At 43.7% G+C, this 23,388-nt stretch overlaps 1 protein-coding gene and 1 long non-coding RNA gene across 3 annotated transcripts; one reads left to right on the top strand and one right to left on the bottom strand.

The window, feature by feature from the left end:
- Positions 1-97: 97 nt before the first annotated feature.
- On the top strand, positions 98-4,900 carry LOC121072160. Its single transcript, XR_005821036.1, has 2 exons — positions 98-2,453; positions 3,855-4,900. It is a non-coding gene; the product is annotated as an uncharacterized LOC121072160 (long non-coding RNA).
- Positions 4,438-23,182, bottom strand: IQCB1 (IQ motif containing B1). Of its 2 annotated transcripts, XM_040561454.1 has the most exons (14): positions 22,930-23,182; positions 22,188-22,350; positions 20,435-20,564; positions 19,549-19,590; positions 18,131-18,224; positions 16,969-17,068; positions 16,330-16,502; positions 13,579-13,691; positions 12,371-12,480; positions 7,657-7,799; positions 7,089-7,237; positions 6,499-6,627; positions 5,966-6,122; positions 4,438-4,897 (listed from the first exon to the last, which is right to left on the bottom strand). In XM_040561454.1, the coding sequence occupies exons 1-14, from the start codon at positions 23,021-23,023 to the stop codon at positions 4,668-4,670; spliced, it is 1,827 nt and encodes a 608-aa protein (XP_040417388.1). In that variant the 5' UTR covers positions 23,024-23,182; the 3' UTR covers positions 4,438-4,667. The 2 variants fall into 2 exon arrangements, with proteins under 2 accessions (XP_040417388.1, XP_040417389.1); XM_040561455.1 differs by lacking the exon at positions 19,549-19,590 and having other exon boundaries at positions 22,930-23,170.
- Between the last annotated feature and the right edge of the window lie 206 nt (positions 23,183-23,388).

Raw genomic sequence — 23,388 nt, 5'->3', positions numbered from 1 at the left:
CGGGGCCGGGCCCGGCTCAGGCTCAGCCGCCGCCATGGCAACGGCGGGAGGGGCGGGGCCGCCGTGAGGGGAGCGGCGAGAGGGGGGAGAGCGGGGGGGGGAAGCCCCTTTTTGGGGTCCCTGCGGGCTCGCGACGTGCCCCTGGCACGGCTGCGGGGTGCTGGGTGTGACCGAGCGCCGGCCTTTTGGCTGAGAGCCAGCTCGGGGGGCTCCTGGCCTCGTCCCTCGTCCCGCGGCGGGGGCTCGGGGCCGTGCCACCCCAGAAACGCCCTGCCCGCGTCTCCCGCTCCGTGCCCACCAGGGCGGGTTGCGCGCTGCCCTCCCAGCTCCCCTGTGCCGCTGACGCACCGTGAGTCTGAGGGGCGCCACTCGAGCCCCTCGCGGGCCGTAGGGACGTGGCGAGCTTCGCGGTGCCCTCGGTTGCCGCTAGGATCCGGCGCTGCAGCGCTGCCCGGCCGCGTAACGCCGCTCTGAGCCCGCCGGGTTTCGGCTCGTGGAGCTGCAGGGCTCCGGGCTGCTGACACCATGGGTGAGACGAAGCTTCCCAGATCGGAATTGCTTGGGTTTATGTATTTTTTTTTTAAGTGATCTTGCTTGGTTTAAGGATGTAATTAACTTAACTCTGCAGAGAGAAGCTGATTTTGGAGAGAAGTAAATAGAAGGACAGCCCCGAGCTCTGACTGTGTCCGACACCTGATTTACACAAGTGTTTTTTTTCCCCTTTGAGGCCTGTCAGACTCCCATGTCACCTTCACAGAGGGGGCTTTCGGTAGCATCATGCTCACAGAGTGTCCTCCACCGAGGGCTCTCAAATCACAAACGCGACACACAAAGCCTGCAGTAAGCCTCGTCTCAGAGAGGAAGAGACTGAGGCAGAGACAGAACTTGCTCAGGGTCCCAGAGGTGTTCCCTATAACCTCTTCATTGAAGAGCTTTTTACTGTACACAAGGACACCTGGAGGATGTCTCAGCGTTGCTGTGCTACAAAGAAGGATGGTGAGGAGAACCTGGAGACCTATTGCCATCAATGATCTCTACAGCTCCTGCTGCTAAGGGCTGCCTCCTTTTCTTACGCGTGCTCATTTATAGATAGCCCTGACTCCGCTGCTTGGAGAACGCTTCCATTTCTCCTTGCGCTTGGTGTACGTGATGTTCCGCAGTGGAGAGCAGATCTCTGTACCTGGTTTGGCTCCTGTGGAAATGGGCAGTGGAAGACCGAGAGGCGAGAGGTGGAATAGCATCTGGGTGATCTCCTGTCCCCGGCTCCGTGCTCCAGTTACAGCTGCTCTGAAAGGCCAGGAGACGCCCCTGGACTTAGCAGCGTAACGCTGAAGCTCATGCCCGTGTCTCTGCTGGAGATGAGCGTCCTGTTTGCGAGTCCAATTACAGCTAAAGGTGGGAAAAAAAGAACAAACACAGAACCAACTGTCTGTGTAAATAGGAATTTTCCTCAGTTGCAGGAGCCAGCAGAGGACACTGCTTTGCCTCCTGCTCTGAAAGGGCTGTGTGGTTTTTGTTCCTTTTGCCACCATCTTGCTGCTCCATGACCTTCTGGTGGCACCTTTGGCAGGAGAACAGTTCTATTTTATCCATATCCGCCAGAGAAATTTGTTTCCCAGGTTGTTTGTTGCTGCTGTAGCAATACTGCTCCTGTATAGCTTTACTTAGGAGAGGGAAGAAACAAAACCACATGACAAACGGGCCCGATTTATCACAGCAACAGAAACCTGCAATTCAGCTCAATCGCCCCCACAGGCCAGCTTAGACTGCATCAATATTTAATGCCCTTGAGTGCCGCTGCTTTCGCAGCTCCAGCTTCCCCTCTGCCCCTGCGCTCCTCACCACGTCTGTCACCCCACCAGCCGGGCAGGGCACCCCCGTGCTTCTTCTGCCAAAACTGGGCTCTGTCTCCAGGCTGCCTGGGCAACGTGCTTCGTACCCGAAGGGACACAGCCCCGGCTGGCTGAACACAGCCAAATTCAGCCCCGTTCCCTGCTTGGCTGGACCACCTGTGCTGCAGATGTATGCTCGAGCAACTTCAGCTGAGCTTTCTGGGCATGCCTGTGGGCTGTGGCAAGGCAAGTGGGAGCAGGGCTGGTCTCAGCTCGGTCTGGTTTGGGGTGACCGCGTTAACCCAGAGAGGTGATCACGTAAGCCAGAGTTCACCTGGCAGCAGGCTGGAGGTGAATTCTGTTCTCTTGTCTGTGTCCGTTCCTGTTACTCAGGCAGGAGTATTTTATCCCAGAGGGAACCACGGTGAAATAAATCCACGGTAAAATAAATCACCAGCAAGGCAGGTGGGCTGCACCTGAAAAGAGGATTACCCGAGCCCGGTCACATCCCTCCAGCCCGTGATGAAGGGAGGCCACGTGGACCTCGATGGTCTCTGACTAGGTGGTGGCAGGCCAGAAGAGATCTGTCCCCTCCGCACGGCTCGGAGTCACGTCAGGCAGGTAGGGGAGAGGGGCTGCACCCCAGCACGCAGCAGCAGCTTGCTTCTGGCTCGCTCTGCCTGCAACAGCAGTGGGAGCAAAGGCAGGCAGTGCTGGGAGACAGGGCAAGGAGGGCGAAGGCTGAACAGCGGTGGGAGGCAGCACCCGGGCAGAAAGAGCGCTGCGGAGCGGGCTGCGGGTTGTACGTGGCCACAGGCACGTTCCCTCACTGCCCTGCCGCCTGGGTTCCCCAGGTCTGTAAAATGGAGATAATTGAGATCTCCTGGTGATAAGCACAAAGTAAGGACAGGCATTTTTATTTATCGGGGCAGCGGTGGGGCGGAGGAATTTGCACTGCTGGGCTGGTAATAAATGACCCCACAACTTGAATTCCTCCAGCAAGGCTGCACCTTCCACCAAGCTCTCCCTTCACTTTAAAAAAACCATTATCCAGCAAATTGCATATTGCAGAGGGGGAGTTCATTATCCACTCCAATGGCAGTGAGTGGCAGAGGCCATTAACATTACAATAAGTGGCTTTTTGGTGAGACGCTCTATAATTCACGTGGTATTTAACGCTGGCCAGGGGGCCTCATCTCTTTACACAAAATACGTTAAGCAAAGCACCTCTGTGAACTTCACCCCGTGCCGAAGAGCTGTTATAATGAGGGTGATTAGGAATAAACATAACAGCAGACGCTGCTGTCTCAAAATAGCTTGGGTCAGTGGCTGCACGGCAGAGGGGACAATGACGAGCACAGAGGCCTGGTGGACTTGCAGGGGACCAGCTGGCCTGCTGCAGTTTGCCCGGGAGGAGCCGGGCGTTTTCCAGCACTAGAGCTTGGCAGCTGCTGGGGGAAGCCTTTATCCCCTGGTACTCCCCCAGCCCCTCCACCCTGCTACTCGTAGGGCGCCTGGTTTACGATAGGCATGGTCTAACAGCAGGGCTGCGCAGAACATGTAATTCAACAGCCACATGCAAGCCCACCAGTAAATAATGGATTTTTCCACCAGTTAACTCTCCAAGAAAGGAGCTCAGAGCCAAGTCAGTGCCTTCCAACTCACAGCCTGTTAGAAAATTTAACCCAGAGCACAGCTCTTCCTCTTGGCAGCTGCCCAGTTATTAATTCTGATGTATCGGCTGCCTCTGAATGGCCTTGGGCTTCTGCCCAATATTTCTATTTATTTGTTTTCCATTCATCACTAAAATTAAAACACAAAATCTTCTAGAGAAGATGGAAATCAAACATGCTGAAGTAGTACTGCTGCCCACATACAACCGGCAGACATCACTGTGCTTTTCTTCCTCTGCAGTTTGGTACATCTAACTCTTAAGACTCCCTGTGTCTCTCACCTAATAGATACCTTTATTAATAGCGCAGGCACTACCGCAGCCTCGTGTCCTCCTTTCTTTCTACGCAGATCGATAAGCAGCAGCCTCTGGCTGGAGGTTTCTACTGTGGACCAGGTCACAGTGACTGTGCTCGAGACCTTTCCGGATTTAATACTGTCTTCATGGTTTGAGATGAAGCTGATGGTGCAAATGGCCGTGCTGAGGCTAGGAGCCCGTGCAACTGTCTGGACTGCAACCACGATGCAACGCAGCATACCGGCTGTGGAAGTAACTGCATGTTTTTAAAGGAAAATACGTATGATCTAAGATTTTTTTTTTCATCCCCTTGCTTTTTCCACTTGTTCCCAAGCAAGAGGTGGAGGTTCCTCAGACAAAGCTTTGCTTGTGCTGACTGGAGTTAGCTGTTCCACCCTGCCGGAAGCACCCAGCCTGCTTAAGTGCTTGCTTGGCTTCTTACTGACGTCTTGGTTTGTTCCAAACCCATCTTTATCTTGAAGCACATCACCTGATAAAACATTTTGCTATAAAAGCCCAGGCTTTCACAATGGAGTGATTCAAATAATAAGTCGAAAGCCAGAAGTTACACACTTACTTTCAAAGCAATGTAAGTTATAAAATATCCTAATTTACAACTACAGTATCTAAATCCTCTTTGTAACAGCACAATCAATAGGATTTTATTGCAAGTTCACTGGAAAAGATTCTCAATAACGTTAGTAAAATGCACTAAAATATGGCCTTGGTCTCTTTCAGTGCTTTGTCTTCGAATTCAAGTATTTTCTTTCCTTAAAAACACATGCAAGTGAACGCACAGTGCAAGGTATGCACCTGGATGAGTAACAGATACTTTTGCCTGTAAATGGATTAGCTTCCACCAATAGTTAATAGGATTTCCTTCCACCAATAAACAGACTTCCAAGTTCTGCATTCAGGGCATCGTCAGGAATGACATCATCCTCCACAAACTCATCTCCAAGCTTCTTCCACCACGGCCAGCGAGCATACTTCAGCATAGCGTTGTGGGACTGTTTGGCCTTGGTAGCTACAGGGACTGACCGACTCATAAAGACAGCAAGATCTTTTTCTGTGGTCTCTGCTAACCGTGGAGCATCTGTAGGAACAAGGAGAAAAGTTTTCTGTTTTGTTTCTTATGCTGCAGTTTTATGAGTATTTTAAACAAAAAAGAAGGATCGCTACTCCCCCACCTCCTACTGTCCTAGCCACTCCTTTTCCCTTGCTGGCATTACAATTTCATGGCCGCGTGATAAACCAAGACTGGAGAAGCAATCCAAATTAAGGCTAACCTGAAAAAATAAATGCAGAACAAGGGGAGAGAAAGTAAGGGTGGAAAGCAGGACTACTTCGTTCAGGGCAGTAGTGCTGTACACCAAGTCGACTTCTTGTGAAACTGTGACCTAGGAGAAAGAAGAGCTCCTGGCTGCTACTGCTGGATCAGCGCTCCTGGCGCAGGGTGACATCAGTGTAGCATTTCCACAGCTCTGGCGCAGCAGCAGCACTGCGTATTCCCTGCCTGGGGGCCCCGGCAAAACGTGGGAGTGCGCTGCTGATTTGCCCGTTGAGGGAGCAATGAGCTGCAGTGACACACCATGTGACAGGCTAAGTCATGGAATTCAGTAACTTGCTGAATTTTGTCCTGCTTGGGTGCTCTCTGGTGGCTGCAGTTTGCTATTCTCGCTCTTTCACTCCAAACTATTTGTCTGGAATTTAGCTAGCAACACAATGAATTCTATTTCAAATAAAGCCAGGCTAGTCAAAATAAAGACCTGACTCAAAATTCATAGCTCAAAGGTTTCCCTCTTCATCTGGGGAAAACAAGAAAACAGAATAAAACAAAAATGTGGAGGAAGAAGTTGTGCAAGATCCCTTTAGAAACTGTAATGCCTTTTACAAGGCCATTGCTTTTCTTGTGAACATACCAGAAAAAAAATTCTGCACTAAAATAAGATGCTCCCTGAAAAGCAGGTATATAATACTTAACCCACAGCAGTACCTGTATGATTTTTAGCAAAGCCTGAAAAATCTCAAGATAAAGCATATGGCAAAGGAAGAAAGATATTTCAGTTTTGAAATAAGACTCTACCACTGTTCCCTTTAATTTTCTCTTTAAATTAGCTTAATCCAAATGGTAATTAAAATTATGACCAGAGCAGTCACATACTCATTAGCAGCTCCACATCAGTGTTGACCTGAGCCAGTAACGTCTCTCTCCGCTGCGCTGCTCTCTGATCCAATTTGCTCCTCAACATGAACTGTGCCAGCTTTTCCTGGGCCTGCATATGTAATTCTTTACTCATTTCTTCTGACATTTGGGAAGCCTGGAGGAAAATAACAGTTTGTTACCATTACAAGCTGGTTATTTTAAATCTTTTGGGGACAGATTAGTGTCCAAAGGAATGCAAATGCTGTTAACTGTTAACTTAATCATTTTGCTTCCTCTGAAGTTCCCTCCAAAGCTATCCATCATCACGTATATGTGACTTTCCGGTTACAGTTTTGCTGTGACTCTTTTTATTCGATTAGCAGTTAAAGTCCCCAGTATCCTAGTACCTTGCTCTCAAACAAGCAGGGTTAATATATGCATACCTCACAAGGATTATCTTGATCAGAGTTTATGAAGTTGAATATACTTCATCCCAACAGTATTTTACATTGCATCATTAACGGAAATGATGAAATGACTAAGAAACAGACCGGATGCAATTTGATGTAGTCATCCACCTTCTGCTGTAAAGCCAGTCTCTGCTCATCAGTCAGTCCTTTGGGATCTTTCCAAGGAGATAGAGGTCTTTTACTTCTTTGTTTTTCCAAGAATTTGCAAGCCTTTGTAAAGAACATACAAAAATACAGGAATCACAGACCAGAAGTTTGTCTCACTTTGTAATCAGTCAGTGGAAAAAAAAAGTCTCAGCACTGTATCTGTTAAAGCGTAACTTTAGCTACAATACTGAAAAGGCAACATACAATGGCCAGCATGGATGCTAAATAATGTTAAAATGCTCATAATAAATTACTGACTTACCTGTGGTGTGGTGAAATCCCAACTCTTGGTTTCAAAGTGGCAGCTCTTATATTTTAGTTAGAAGGTTGTAGCATACTTTTTATCTTAGGCAGGATTCGACCCCTCTAAGCAATTTGGGGCTATAGAATCTATTATCCTCTGACTAATTTTTGAATAAATTATGGCTAAATCAACATTAAGAAAAGTAAATAAAATGATCTTCTTGAGGCATCGCTATAAGGTGCTGTCCTACCTAACGTTAGAACAAGGTTTATATACTTACTGCTCTCTGAATGATGACAGCTGCTTTATACTCCTTAAGAGATTGTCTCTGCTGATGAAAACTTCTTCTTGCTCTATACCCTCTCCAGAATCTCTGGATAGTTAATGCTGACTTTACCTCCATTTCCTGCATGTGCTTATTTACCTGACCTACAAATGTGAGAAAAACCCAATATAAGGTCATGGCTTGTGATCTCTCAGTAATTTACATTTTTAATCCTTAAACTCGATAATATCAAAACGCCAGCTTTTTTCTCAGTTAAAAATCCCTCCTCATCAAAGGCCCAGTAGCTGTAGACTACTCAGAGAAGACTTGTAGCTGCGATGGAGCTTTTTATATATAGGGTCTCCTTTTCTGCTGTACCATTTTGAAGGCAGCAGATGTCAATCAGTAGTTACTGAGCCCTTGAAGAATTAACACCTTCTCTGTCAGATAATCAGGTCAGGAGAAGAGATGGTAAAACTACACTACAAACAGACATGCAAGATTAGGAAATACATTTGGGGAAAATGTTCTTAAGGAGACCCAGACAGTTTAATCTTTTGATATACTTTAATAGACATCATACTTGCATGGATTATTTCCAGTAAGGCCAGCTGTCTTTCATGGAAGAGTCTCATGGCCCTCTGTCTCTGAAGTTGCATTTGCAGCTTTAGGGCTTCATCTTCCTTCTGTTTTTCTAAATGATGCCGCTCCTGGTCTCGTTTAGCTCTGCAATACACAAAAATATTAACAATTACCTTAAGTTGTACATTTCTTAAAAATCCCTCTTTCTCTTTATGTTGAATGGGCCAGCAGCTGCCATGCCAGCTGCTGGCTGCAGGACCAACCCAAGCAACGAGACGTTACCTTACCTGCAAGCTAAAAAATTATCACACTATCTATAAGCAGGAAAATTCTGACCCAGACACCCGATTTGTTATCAAATCAAAAGATGTATTTTTACTTAGGGTACAGCTCTAAGGACGCTGAAAGAGCAATGCTTCAGGTGGGACATCCACAGCTAACATGAACTAGAACAACTGTTTTGTTTCCATCATATGGGGAAGAAGTAAAGCAACATTAAGCATCTGCTCCAGCATGCATCTTTTCCAGTACATCCATCAGCATGCATGGCACCTGCTTTCCATAATACATATTATTGTTTTTGTACAGGCTGCTAAAGTAGATCAGAATGTTGGTTGTTGAGTTTCACTTTTTTAATTATTATTTTCTTTTTTTCCTCCAGGAAATACAGATTGACACATTTTCTCCATCAACTTTATTAACAGAACTCTTAAGAAAGAATTTTCTTGCAAATTCTTCTTGGTCTGTACCAGTTGTTGTAATCTGATGTTAGGATGTTGCCCTACTGTGCTTGGCATTGGAAAAGCCCCAGCAATTGTTTCCCAGATGAGACAACTGAAAAGTCTGTAACTGGCCCTTAAGCGTTCAAGCCAGTAACAGGTATACCAACATCAGTATACCAATTAATATATTAACGCTAAATAGGCTCATGTGTCTATACTAATAATCACTGAGACCACATGGACTTGGCTTCAGTGAAGCTGGAGGAGCTGTAAGCTAGGGCTCTTCCTTCTCCATGACCCTTTGTTGTCCAGTGGACCTGACCTCGTGAGCAGCATAACGCTCGAGACTTTACAAGTTCACCCCATGATGAGGTAATGACGCGACTCCTTCTGTCGCAGCAATATCAGTTGCCTGATCAGGACCCCGGTACCCCCACTGGGCCAACAGCTGAGAGTTCTGCTCATCTCTAGTGCTTTTGTGGGTACAATGAAAGAGGTCTTAAGCACTAGGAACAGGGAATATGTAGAGCACAGGCATAAGGAGGGACAGGAAGGGTTAAAAAAGGCAGCAACCACCATTAGTGCCCAGCAATTCTGGTACGGCTGCATGTCACATACCTGTAGACTCTCAGTACTTACTATTCAGGTGTCTGCACGCTTCCCAGCACTAACATAAATTTACTGGTAATTTTTCCACCAACTACAGTTTCTCCTTAGTCTCTGTAACTGGGTGGTGGAAAACAGGATGGAAGCTGTTTTGTAAAAGAAATGCTCTGGATCTAAAGATCTGGCCCAAACTGATAAACAGCCTCTACCACGATCTAAAAGACCATAATCCTTTTATGACAGTAATGCAGACTTGAAGTGTGCCCACACATCTACCTACAGAGACAGATCGCGATGCGTGTGACTACATCAGAACGGTCTCAAGGTTTTCAGCCCACGTATTTCTGTAAACTAGAATTGTAAACCTTTGCATTTTTAATCCTAGAAGGCAATACTATGCTTCTAAGCTGAACGATGCCACAGGATCAAACAGGCCTTTTGATGCCATTTTCTTGATAAAACTATTAATACTTTTCCTCAGAAACTTCTCAGCTCCACTAGGCAGGAAACAACAAGCATGTGTTATGAACTTCTCAGATGTGCACCTGTGAAACTACCAACAATGTCTGTCAGGTATTTAAATTTTTATTTCCCATGTAGTCTGTAAAATACACATTCTTCTTCATTCTCTGCTTCTCCCAATAATAAATAAATAAAAATAATAAATAATTTGTTTCCACAAGATCACATTGACAGGGAAATGCCTCTGAACAGAAGTAAAACACACAGAGACTAAGACCCAAGCTTCCTTCAGCAGTTCATAGCACAAATTAACCTCCCTCTGATCATCTATGTGTATATACGCACATACATATAAATATATATACACATACATGCAATTGTTTGATTTATGAGGCATGATTAATACCAATTATTGCCATTTTAACAGTTCTACAATTAGTTACATAAAAGGGAACTAGCTTCAAGGAGAGACTGCAAGCTTTAATAGTCACTGAGGAGACATTTCTGAAACCACAGCATTTCAGAGGTATGTAACTTGTAGAGTTTAAGATCTTCTACTGCAGCTGCAGGTAAGCCAAGTCTGGAGCTTCAGCAGTATTTAAATGTACTTATCCTAAAACAAATCCATGTATATAACCAAACACTGACTGTTAAAAATTCCAAAGGCCTCTTGAAAGGGCCACGAACACACAACTGTAAAAATATTAATACATTTCCATTCTTTTCAATGTTAAACAAACACATTCAAGAACTACTTATTTAAGAGGCACGCACTAATGCTTGCAATAGTGAGAACATGACACAAGAATGTTAAGCAGCTAGTTGACTGCTGGTAGCCTCGCCACCCTCTCCCTTCTGCGTTAGCATGTCACGCCTTATCCCGTCACGCAATTTTTCTGGGCTGCAAATTTTGGCTGGCAGGCTTGCAAGGTGCCTGATGGGGGCAGAAATACTGGCTCAAAGCGTACGTATGGTGCAGTAGAAAGCAGTCACAAGGATGGCATTCTTAGTATACAGCACAGAAGCTGAAGTGGTTAGTGGTCCTCAGTGGATAACTTGCATCCCCCTGCGAATCTTCCTGAACTTGAAGATTACACCCCAGAGAGCCCAGTATCTTCTTAATACCAGTCTAGACAAACCACAGCTGTCTGCTTTCTAACACCTTGGTGATAATACAAAGTGATTTGACTATCTGATTTGTAAGATCTAGTCTTGACAAGGTAGTGCTTACCATGTACAATAAAAAAGATTGAATAAAACCTGCTGCGGAGTCTGTCTTGATTTAGATCCCTTAACCTATGTTAAAATTCACGCTAGACTTCTGAAAAGAGTTTGCCTAATATGTGCTGAAGTTACTGAAATCATACTTCAAGTAACATATGCATTTTTTATGTAGCTTCATTCTTCTGTGCTACTCCAAAGTCAGAAGATGCTATTTCTAGGTCACTGAATTGACCCCACTTCCGAGAGTCAAAGATTTCAAATATTAATTGAGAACAAGGTCTTACAAGTGGCATACTCAGCAAGCACTTTAGTCCATGGTTTCTGCAGCACTCTGCCATGACATTAAACTCCAGGACAGCTCCACATTTAATTTATGATGGAATTTTGTAAGTTAGCTGTGAACCAGTTAATTGTTCTGCCAACAGTACATCATCTTCTAGGGCTATTTACTGCAATCCAGTGCTGCACTGTCCCACACTTGCAGTTTTCCACACGCCATATATTTTTACACAGAAAACATACACAAACAATCACAGAAGTATGAGTTTTTCTCATGGAGAAAAAGGTTGGCAGCTGGGAAAGGGACAGTTGGAGCTTTTGGCACCAGAAGTGGCGGCTTGGTACTGCTGGAAAAGCACATTGTTTGGATGTTTTTGCTAAAAGAATCTGCAGTGAAATAGTTCATATTGGCATTACATTACTTTTATGTTTCAGAAAATACAGCTGACTGGAAAAAGGCATCTTCAAGATGGAGGACTTCTTGGCCAACCCAAACATTCTCTGGGATACAGGAACAAATCCACAGAGAAGCTCTTCCCAGGCACAGGAAGGACAGGAAGCAAACAGGAACAGCCAGCAGAGATTTATCACAGGCAAATCACGTTTGACCAACCTGATGGCCTCCTGTGATGAGCTGAGTGGCTCTGTGGATGAGGGGAGAGCACTGGGTGTCATTTACCTTGACTTTAGCAAGGCTGTCATTAGTCTTCCATACGCTGCAGGGCAGGGCTGACGCTCAAAGGAAACTCCACGGACATAGAAAATGGGTCAACAGAAACCACATGAAGTTCAAGTGGAAAGTCCTACACTTGGGACAAAATAGCCTCATGAATCACACCGGTTGGGCACTGACTACCTGGGCAGCAGCTCCCATGAAAAGAACCTGGGGTCCTGGTAGATGGCAAGTTGAAGACGAGCCAGTAGCGTGCCCTTGCAGTAACACAAGCTAGCTGCATTGTGGGCTGCACTAGCAAAAGCAGAGGCAGCAAGGCAGCAGGTCAAAGAAAATTATTTCACTTTGCTCAACACTCTGGAGGGCACACCTGGAATACTGCCCATACTTTACTGGGCCACCCAGTAGAAGACAGATATATTGACAAACTGGAGGGACAGGGACTGTCCAGATGGAGACAGGGATACGAAGCATTCAGTATACAAGGCCAGGTGGAGAGATGCTTCTTTTTTTTAGCGCAAAGGAAGGGAAATCCATTTTTTGTCTTTCACTAACTACGGGAAGGGTTACAAAGAAGATAGAGCCAGATTCTTAGAGGCAAACATAAAAAGGACAAGAGGCAGTGGTCAAGAGCTGTAACAAGGAATATTCCCACGAGCTCTAATGGAAGAATTCTGACCTGAGAAAAACCAAACCAAAGCTTATTAGTCTATTCTCTTGAGTGCTTTTTATAAAGCTATGCTGTTTACCTGAAGCTCCTCTGTAAAATGGTCACTGCTTGGGGTAGTTTCTTCAGCCTTTTTCTTGTCTGAAATCCCCTCCACGCAGCCTGGATTATACAAGCTGCTTGACGCTGTCTCTGAAATTTATAAAAAATAGTTAGTACAATATTTTCTTTGCATATAAAAACACACTACTACTGCTTGCCTATTTGGATCAACCTCAATGTTTGGCCAAAAAACAGTTTTCCAATGCACCGAAATGCACAATATTTGTAATGGTGCAGAGCAGTTAAGGTCCTAAAGACAATTATCATCGCAAATCCTGTATGAGCTCCAAAGGCAGCTAATCTGATCATCTGGATCAATGCTCTCTTTGATAAACAAATGCATTCACAGCACAAATATAAAATATATATTATCTACATTAAGTAATATTAGAAATTAGAATTTTAAGTGTCTGAAGCACTTGATATTTCAAGTGCTGATTCGATCAAAATACCTACACTAGACAGGATAGAAAGACAAGTTTGGAGAACTAATAGCAGGAAAATTTTTACTTTTGCAGTGTGATCATCAGTCACAACAAACACGAAAAGAAATTATATTCTTAAATGCTATTTTTTCAGGGGAAAACAAAGCAACACACAAAACAAACACCCTGCTGTGTTTAAGGTGAAAGCAGGTCTCTACAAACATAACTCTGATTTCCTTTGAAGTACTGTCTCTGAAAAACCTGCATGTAAATTTTTGGTAAGTTCCTAAAACACACATCCACTCTTTTATTGGGAACACAGCACAGAAGGTGTTTTTACCGAATGTTTTCACTACATGACTTTTAATTCTACCTGAATGCTCCCAAGACTTCAGAAACCTAAATTTGTAACGCTGATGTGAGATGAGCGGATACAACTGTTTTTAGTTTATAGTTAACAAAACTAAATCACCTGTAAGAAATCATACTACTTTGTGAATCTGGAAAAAAAAAAGCCAAACTCTCAAGTCACAGTCCCAACAATCCCATACCTTAATAACTGGACAATTTCTTGAGGTCTTAAAAAATGAAAGACGCAAAATAAAGAATACATAGGAAATTTTAAAAATCCATTGATACAATGAAAAAAATAGCACACGCTTTGAAAAGCTTAGACAAAGCAATATAGTAAATGCTTTCTAGACATATATAAATTACACATAACTAGGATTTCACATAGGAAAGTCTCATTAAAATTCAGCACCTGCATTTCCCTTTTTCCACTGGATTGTTCCAAGTATAGCAAGTCCAAAAGTTGACTGAGATCCCTGTCAAATCCTTTGCCAGTCCACTGTTTACTTAAAAGCACTTTCAATCCTAAGAGAGAAGAAGCATGCAATACTGCTAAGGCAAATTTTTCTTTTGAGGCTTTCAAACTAACAATTTTCAAATTAAAAAAAATAAATCTGATTCTATGTGTAAAGGAAGACTAGGTTGAAGATGAACACAATCTCTCATTTTTGGGTTTACACGTTATCAATGAAGAACTGGTGCTCCAATCATCACAGAAAAGTATTCTACAGTGACTGTAGTTTTGTATCTCCAAGTCACTACCTATTGTGTCTACATAACCGGCAGTTAAATTATCCACGTACCTTCAGTGTCTTATCCGTAAGTCACTGTGAGGTCCTAAAAGGATGGTAAACATTACACAAGTGCCAGGTTTCACGAGCACTGCTTTCATATTTTTCATAATAAAATCTATTTACTTATGACCGGAATTCTTTGATGTCTTATTTGTACAGCATAATCTCACTGTGGGTACATGAGTTTCCAATCCCTGACACAAAATGGCTTTTGCGGTGCACAATAGCTACAAAGCACACTTGTGCTCTCCTCACAACACACACGCTCCCTGTGCTGTGCACAGGACACAGAACAGACAGTAACACGTGGTTTTTTTAGATCTCTATCAGACAAATCCCAGAGCTTGAGAGTTCTGCAGAGTTGGAGGGGAAAGGAAGGAAGACGGGAAGTAGACATTTATATGGAAAGGCTCCTGAAGAACTGCAGATTCAAACAAGTTCTATCTTCAAATCACTGTCTGTAAGCATATTCACATACTGGGCAACTCCAAGAAATAATCCATCGTGTGCACTTACAGGATCACATATGGACCATGAAGTCCTCCATACCAACAAAAGTGGCACCTCTGTTCTAGCAGGCATGCACCATTTTGGAACAACGATGATGGTTAAACATGTGAGGAGAGACATTCTTGAGACTACAAACGGAGTCAGTCGCTGCCTTAAACCTGCCTGAACCCTGAAAAATCACGTAACTACACAAAGCAGTTCCCTCACAGAAGTCCCGTAGGTCTGACACGACCCATTTGCCAGTTTCTGCACGGGCTACATAGCCATGTGCCCCTTCCAGCCACTGACAAGCATGCCTCTAAGACGTGTCCTCCCATGCAGATAAAAAGACCAGGCCCTCCTGCAATCCTGATGTAAATACCGTGCTGGGCTTGGAGTTGGGAGATTTAGGGTATTTCCTCATTCTAGCACTTTGCCATTACTGACAGAAAGCTTACATTGAAACACCTCATACCAGCAACAGCTCTGAACCACTGTGAAGCCAAGCTACTTCAACGAGATGGCCGGGTGGTGGAAATGCTGGAATGCTTTCTTTGCAGCTGCTGTTCTTCAAACCATCTACAAGATTTCAAAGCCTCAGAGAAAGCTAACATAAGGACTCTAACAAAAAGAAAAAGAGGGCTTTTTTTTTTTCCTTAGCGGAAACAGGAAATATATACAGAAGATCAAGAGCCTCTAAATGAATGGGCACTTTGTCGATTCCAAGCAAAACAAAGTAGCATAACCCCTAAAGCGTAGTTCTTTGATGGAGACCTGCACCTCTTTAGACAAACAAGTGTTCTACAACTGGGATGGTCAGATCATCGCAGCAGCTTCACAAGAATCCACAACACGCTGCCAGCCTTAGGCACATCACACTTCGTTTCATGCCGCAAGGAAGCCCTGTCTCAATTCTGTAGGCAATGAAGTGCCAAAGCTACCCATCTGATCCAGGAATTTATCTAGCTGGTGCTGCCTAACGAGTAGTTGGCACAACTGTAAAAAGGAGAATTGCGCCTTTTTGTCTGGCATAACCACCTCTTATTACCCTTTTCTCAAAAGAACAGAGGCTGCACAAAAGTAGTTTTGACCATCAGTAATAACCAGGATATAAAAGACTTGGCAAACATCAAATCCTTTTCCCTAGTCTCCATGGACACAACAGCAGAAGATAAAGGTGTTTCCTGGAGCTCTCTGCTAGGCTAGAGACAGAAACGTTAAATGGGATACTATATTACATAATGAAGAACATAGAGTAAGTTAAATTACATGCACGCTCAGTCTCTTCATCTAAAAGCATCAATACAAAACAAAACTCATTTCATGAATTCTCGGAAAAAGTTCATTCCAATCACTTGGATGTCAAAAGACAGTCAGCTCCTTAGTGACAGAACCGCACCTATCAGATAAGCAGACCCGTAACAGCCAGGATCAGAAGTTGGCAGAAGTAAACTGCCGTGCTTCTGGACTAGTGAGGCTTGGCACACCAGCAGATGTCTGACAAACGGCTCTTACCAAGGCAGTACAGACACCCTGCTATGAGGGTCTCTTGATATCCAGCCTTCGCAGAAAAAAAAGACACAGAACATCGTGTAGAAAGTAGTAAAACCCATCAGGCTGAAGGTGCCAAACTACCGCTAGAAGAGACAAGTTTCCACAAGCACAGTCCTCAATACATAGAAGAAAATAAATCTAGGAAACAGAAAGAGGAGCAGCACCTTAAATTACAACAAAAACAAACAGAGAAGGAAAATAAACAGCACTGCAGTTTTCCTTGTATTAGATGGCTAATGAACAAGGAGAGCGCTGGGTAACCGCCACCTTTGTATTTTTAAGGCGAATGCAAGGCCGAGTGATTGGTTCCACGCATGCTTACAAACCTTTATAGCGAGTTGTGAGTAACTTCAGGAACTGCTTGCAAAATTTCGCTATCAACAACAGCAGTTTTGTAGCAGCATTCCCTATGACAGGATTGGTGGTAGATGAAAGCTTATAAACGAGCTCATCCAAAACAGAGTGAAGGGTCTCTTCATCAACCTGAAGCAAGACAGAACTGGAGAGAAAGGGGAGGATAGAATTGAAATATTAGTTATAAACTGAGCTTTTTAACAGTGACTTCCTATTACAGATGTCAGGTCAACATTCAGCAAGTCAACATAGCCAGCTAGCCGGACCAGCAATCCGAGCCACAGTGGAAGGAAAAGGAATTGAACAGTTATGTTTGTTTTATGCTGCTTTTTTTCCTGCAATGAATTGGTATTTCCACATTTATTCCAGTTAAAATGAAAAAACAAGTATTACTGACTCAGTGGCAGAGGCATTCCTACTGTTTCAACTGATTCCCATTCCCTCAGCTTAACAACAGGATAAAGAAAATAGCCAATTTTTCCACTTCTACAGCAAAGACTAGAAAAAAACACCACACTTCTTGTATATGAAATGTTCTATTTCACAAAGCAGTAACGAACTGAGTTTTATATTTAAACTTCAGAAAATCAGTAATAATAAAAACAACTAACCTATTGACCCCCAAAATACTCTGTAAAACAGACATCATTATAACTGCTGTTTCAACATTGTCTGTTACTAGCAACTGCAGGAAGTGATCGTTTTGCAGTACTGCAAAAAAACAAAAACAAACAAGAAGTCACGCAATCAGAACCACAGACTTAAAAATACCATTAAACAAATAAACTTTATTATGAAACATAAGCCATAGCAAGTAAAACCAAATACTGTTTCTGTAACAAACGCCATCTTTTATAATTTTTACACTGAAGCTTACTGGAACAAGCAAACTACTTTAACATCCAAAAAACACGTTGCGTCCTGTTTTTCTGCCTTTGGATATCCCTTAGGCACTGGCATTGCAATGTAATAAAAACTTTAAAACCTTCTCTGTTACACCAGCACCAGTTTCTTATTACAGCAGCAGAATTATCACTGGGGCAACAATATCCAGAAAAGATAAGCACTTCAACCTTGACAGTTGGTTAAACCAGTTTCATTTAATGCAAGTCCACTGATGTCATTTAAGCACCAATTTTTTTATTCCAGAATATCAGTGACTACATACTTAGTAATTTTTCTAGCCATTTGTGTGTTAGCTACATATCTTATGATCCTTAAGTTGCTGTTCTCTGTTAAAAACAAATTCTGTTTTTTATTATGAACTAAAAGTCAATGTGCCAATGCTAAGCTGGTTTAAATGAAAGCTTATTTTGGTCAAAAGTGCTAGAGAAATTTGTCAGATACTTTTAGAAATTTCTGGCATGACAACGAATTGAGAAATCCATTTTCAGTTCTACCCATCAGGGCTTGCAATGTACGTTGGTCAAATTTCTGCATATGTTAACCACTGACAGGTAAGAAGAGCAACAGTATTTTATCAGAAAAAAAAAAACTGTTTTTTAAAGGTACATAATTATAAATGGAAATTACAGAAGACTTTTAATGTTTGTCTCCAAAAGACTAGAAAAGAAACTCTTTAATATTCCCCTTTACTGGATCTTTTCCAATTTAAATATTGCTGTTTCTGCTGAATGGAATATTTTAAGAGATTGTTTTAACACCTACTCCAAATTGGAAAACTAGATGCAGATTGGCTTGTGACTGATTCTTGATACCTGTAGTTGCTCTAGACAAATACTCAAGTGTTTTATGAGTTTACTTTTCCCTTACCATGCTTTGTTAGTTGAATATGCCCACCAAACAGCCAGCAGATGGCATCGGTTACTGTTTGGAAACAGTGTAAAAAATCTTGTTTTTCTTCATCCTAAACAAAACAGAAGAGAAGTAGGTAAAAGCACACGTCTGCGTCTTCACTGAGGACTTCAGCCTGATGCAGCAGGCGGTTTGTATACTTCAGCTATTTGGAGGCCAACTCCATCAACTTCCCAAATGAGGTTGGTCAAACCATAGGAACCAGTCAAAAAAACAACCTGCGTGTCCTTCAAGGCCAGAGATCTGTCAACAAAGTCTAAACTTACTAGATAACAGGCCTTACTAGAAAAGGCTTGTTTGGTCCTTAAAAATACTTGATAGCATAGTAGAGCTAAGACAACAAGCGACAGGTTAGTACAAATGCATCACAGATTTAAATCACAAAATGGGAAAAAAAAAATACGGGAATCACAAAATGGGAAAAAAAAAGACTAAAACACAGAAACCACAGGTACAAAGTGGACAAAAATATTGTTAAAATGGAAAAGGTTCCTATGAACCGGCATGGAGAGGTTTCAGAAGCACCTCCTAGGTGGAGAAACAGCAGCAAACACCAAACTGAATGTATTTGTGCTTGCTGTGCTAACACTGGACTGGACACAATGACCAGGAAAAATCCAGGTTTCAGTATGTGAATACACACACACACACACAGAGTCTGGAGCCTGTATTCCAGGTAAGATCCACAGCCCACTGGAAATCTAAAATCTTGGTGTGTGGACAGCAAAGCATCTTTTGACAGTACTACACTGCTGATAAATGTTATTTTAAAGCACTTGGGTGTGGTAACTCCCATGTTGTTGAGCCTCCACCAGGGAAACTCTGGAAAGTCTATTCCTAGATCTATGCTGTAAGTCCCAGCCATCGGTCATGGTTTAGCTCTGTATTTGGTACTTACTGACAATGAGAGATACGAAATAACAGTAATAAGTTAAGGCATAATATTATCTGTTGTGTGTTTTGGCAGCGCATCAGTTTCTGAAAGCTATTTAAGTACTTCCCTTGACTTCAAAGACTTGTACAGAAAGCAAGTGAGGGCAGAATAAACTGCAAATCTCCACTGGCAGAGTGGGGTTTCCCAAGTTCCAGTGAGCAAGCATCAAGTCTGGCTGCCCAGTCACCTTTGAGACCACAAGTTTTAAAAGCCAAAATACTAGCTATAATATGGACTGCATTTGCATTCAAAAGTAATCTTTGCCCACAAGCATGACTCAAGTAGCATGTAGGCTGAGACATAATAAGAAAGTGTGGGGGAAATTACACGTTGCAGATAAGACTCGAGTCTCCTGGGATGTCATTCAGGAAGCTTGCTTCTTAAGCACTAAATGCACTTACAAAGTATTGAACAAACAGAAAATACGTCACTCTGCTGATACTTTCTGAGAAGTGATTGTGTATGTGGTGTCCTGAACAAGACTCTGTAGGAAAACTATAAACAAGTGCAAGAAGTCAGTGAGACGGGAAACGAGATACGAAGGGAAACAGGCATAATAAAAGAAACTATCAGAATCCATGAAATTGGTTATTTATTTTTTCATTTTGGGGGGCTTGTTCTGGAACTCAGAAAGTTTCAAAAACATAAGGGAAAATAGCAGGGCAAAATCCTTCTTCTCTGCAAAGATGGAGAGTAATGTGAGAAAGCGTTCACATCCACTAAATCACAAAGCCTGCCTTTAGGGATCCCGACATGCTGGTTCAGAAGCAGTAGGCATTTTTGGAATTTTTTGCCAATTCCACTGAAGAAGTTCTACTGCAAAACAAACTTCAACATACCCGACTTAAAGTCTTAAGCCTTCCTAAACCATACTTTCTTTTTCTGTAAAGCTGAGTAAAGCAGTGAGAACAAAGCGGTTACAAAGACTGAACTAATTATATGCGAAGTTAAGACGACACTACCATGACTGGGATGCTGCCTTTTGTAAGAAAAAACATCTGGGATTTTTTTCTCTACCTGGCTGTCCTATTTCTTCCGTCCTACACATAATTGCAATCCCCCTACCCCTTTAAAAATTCTGACAAGCAGTAACAAAACTCTCTAAAAAAAAACTTATGGTAACAAACTAGTTTTGGCACATGTAACGGACTGAACGCTCCACAATGACAAATTTCGGTTTCAAAGCTCCAAGGCATAAAGAAAAAGGAATTTCTGCAAAATAAATTTTCATAATACAGCATCCCTAGAATAATATCCTGCTTATACAACACATGAGCTTGGAAAGCTTGCAGAGATTCTCTGCTCTTTTAACTATGAAATTTAAATACCTTGACTGCTCGGATAAATCGTGCTTGCAGGCGTCTTCCCAAAAACAGCAGGTTGTCTATAGCTGAAGGAAGAAAGTTTGTGTAAAATTCCTCGGGATCTTCTTTCACCTCTAGTCCTACACAACAACGACTGAAATGGGAAAAAAAAAACACAACTGAATAGTAAAGGGCCTGTTTGAACAGTTTTGAATGAACGTCATGTCATCAGAGAAGGAATGCTTCACTGGAATGGGACAATTCAGCACTGAACAACAGTTAACTGCTGTGACTAGCTCCGAGGTAGCTGCCTCCGAAGGAAGAGCTATCACCGGCAGGCTGGAGACAGCAAGTATAACACCGCTTATTAGAGCACGTCTCAGTTTAAAACATATCCAAGGCACTTTTGCCTTTAGCTTCATAGGATCTGTTCAGGCTTGTTCCACACGTTAGGGAAGGGCTCCGGTGGTCATAAGGTAAAAAAGCAAAGGCAAACAGAAACGTGATAAGGGAAACCTGATGAAGGCAGTCCAGATCAGGCAACAAAAGTACGTATAAAAATATAACTCACTACAAAAAACTGAGAGAGTCTGTCTACAACTTCCCTCTAACTGGGGAATACATGTGGGCTAGAAATCAGTTTTTCAGATCTCAGTTTTCTTATTTTACTCACCACAGACACGTTGGTCATTTCTGGAAGGCTGTTTACAAGAAACTGCAAGTTTTACAACTGGAAAGATTTTCCGTTCTGTACCCCACGCTGATACAAGTGCAACGGAAGTATTTTCCTAGCTTCTTATGAATTTTGCTTTCTGACATCTTATCTAATCTTTGTTAGCTTTTTGTGAATGCGTACACGTAAAGCTCTGCTTACCTAAGCCCTGTGACAGCACATTCTAAGCACAAAGTTGAGATTAAACTAGTTGTAAAAGGACATTTTTACAGCTAAATAAATTTCAGTTTGTTTTTTTTTCTGCAAACTGAAGTAGCTTATAAGAGATTATTTAAGTCTCATGCAACTCTGGTGATAAATCTTGCATCTCTTGGTGAAATTCCTCACATTAAAAATTCACATTGCAGATATGGCATAAATAAAAGATGGTTGCCTAATTGCTTCACGCCTTAGAATTTTGCTTCCTAGTTAAGCCAAAATCAAGTACAACTTGGAGAAAATTTAAAACTTACTATTTTTCCTGACATTAAAAATTGAGTTTGGATCATTGGGGATTGGTGTTTAAAGTTGTCTTACTAGCTATAGATTAAACTTCATCACGCCATTCTCACAATATCGTTACATCAAGCTCTCTAGTCTGTATGAATTGTACCCTCTATTATGTTTAAAATGTAAATAGATATTTAAAAATAGATATTTAAATGGAGCCAAGCCAAGCTGTGAGTCAATCAGATTTTTGCAGGATGAAATCAATCTAAATAGATTTTTTTAAAGTAACTGCAATTCAAAATTAGCAATTGCTTGGCAAAAACTGAGACCTATGTGAGTACTGACCACAGAAAAGGTAAACCCTACAGAAAAACTGTTCCCACCAAACAGTTTACCCAGCTCAATGAAACACAATGAGGATGAATTAAACAGGTCCAATTAGGCTATGCCTGACCCCTCTGCTCTTGACTGCTCCCTGCACTTTAACCCTGGCCTTTCCTGAACAACAAGCCTTGTTCTGGATGGAAGCCAACGCATTACAGCTTCAAAAGAAAAAGAGCAAGATGAAAGGCCAGAAAGAAAACAAGAAGAAAACTTATTGGCAAGTTTTTTTACCTCAGTATCTCTGCTAGCTGGGCAGCAGTAGCCCAGCCTCCACGCACTCGAGAGTAGTCTTGTCTAAGGACAAGCAAGCAGTAGCGAGTCAGATCATAATAGTATATGTCGTGCTTAACTTTTTCGGATTCCTTACGTCCCAAAGAAGGGCTATTTAAAATTTCTGTGGGAAGAAAGCACGAGAGTGGCAAAGGGAAGCATTAGATTCTGATGTGCAATTTAGGTATTTTTTCTTTTTCAAAATATGAGGTAATTTTAAAAGTGCCAACAGCATAAAATATTTCAGTGTTTTTCAATCCTACAGCTACAATCTGTTTGTCAGATCCCGTGACAACTGGGAAGGGTAGTTGTATTTGGCTTTCCATCGTCTCGTTACACATGCAGTAGTAAGACACGCATTATCTGGGACACTGCCCATCTGTATGAATTTCCTAGGTCGGAGAAAACCACAACCGCTGCGAAACGTACGGCTCCCTTATAATTACGTCCCGATTTAGCACAGGCCCTGACTTGTCCCTGCCACTTCTGCGAGCAGCGGCTGGGTGGCGAAGGGGAGGAAGGACGGGGGGAGCCGCACGGCAGCCGGGCATCGCGCTGCTGCCTTCAGGCCCGGCCACGCAGGCTCCCCCCGGCAGCAGTGAGGTCTGCCCGAGGCCCTGGCCCCACCAGCAACGGCCTCACAAGCCCGGTGAGGCGGCGGCGGGCCTGCCCCGCTGCCACCCCTCAGCGGCGGCGCCGTTACCCTTCAACGCCAGCAGCAGCGCCGGGACGTCCCGCTCCCTGCTCTCAGCGACCCGGGCGGCTACGGCCAGCACCCGGGGGTCCGCCGCGGCCATGGGCAGCGGGGGGCGGCCCGCGGCCCGGAGCCTGGGGGCTGCTGAGCGGAGCCGCGGGGTCCCCGAGGGGAGCCCCCAACATGGCGGCGGCGCTCTGAGGGGAGCCCCGTTCCCGCCCAACGCGCCGCGCGGGGTCGCCCCACCTCCGGCGGGGGGGGGGGGGGACGAGGGGGGCGGGAGCGCGGCCCCGCCCGCTGTGACCCCGCGGCACCCCCCACACCTCCCCCCCCTCCTCCCCGCCGCGTGGTCGCGGCCGCCCTGCGCCAATCAGAGCGCGGCGCCGAAGGAGGAGGGGGGCTCATTTGCATATCCGCGTGCCGGCTCGCCCCTCCGGCGGCGCGGTGGATAGGCCCGAGGCGAGCCGC

This window comes from Cygnus olor, chromosome 6 (assembly GCF_009769625.2).
Source record: "Cygnus olor isolate bCygOlo1 chromosome 6, bCygOlo1.pri.v2, whole genome shotgun sequence".
In the NCBI taxonomy this organism is placed as follows: Eukaryota; Metazoa; Chordata; class Aves; order Anseriformes; family Anatidae; genus Cygnus; species Cygnus olor.
The sequence above is the reverse complement of the archived record's forward strand: the minus strand, read 5'-3'. Positions and strand labels throughout refer to the sequence as shown.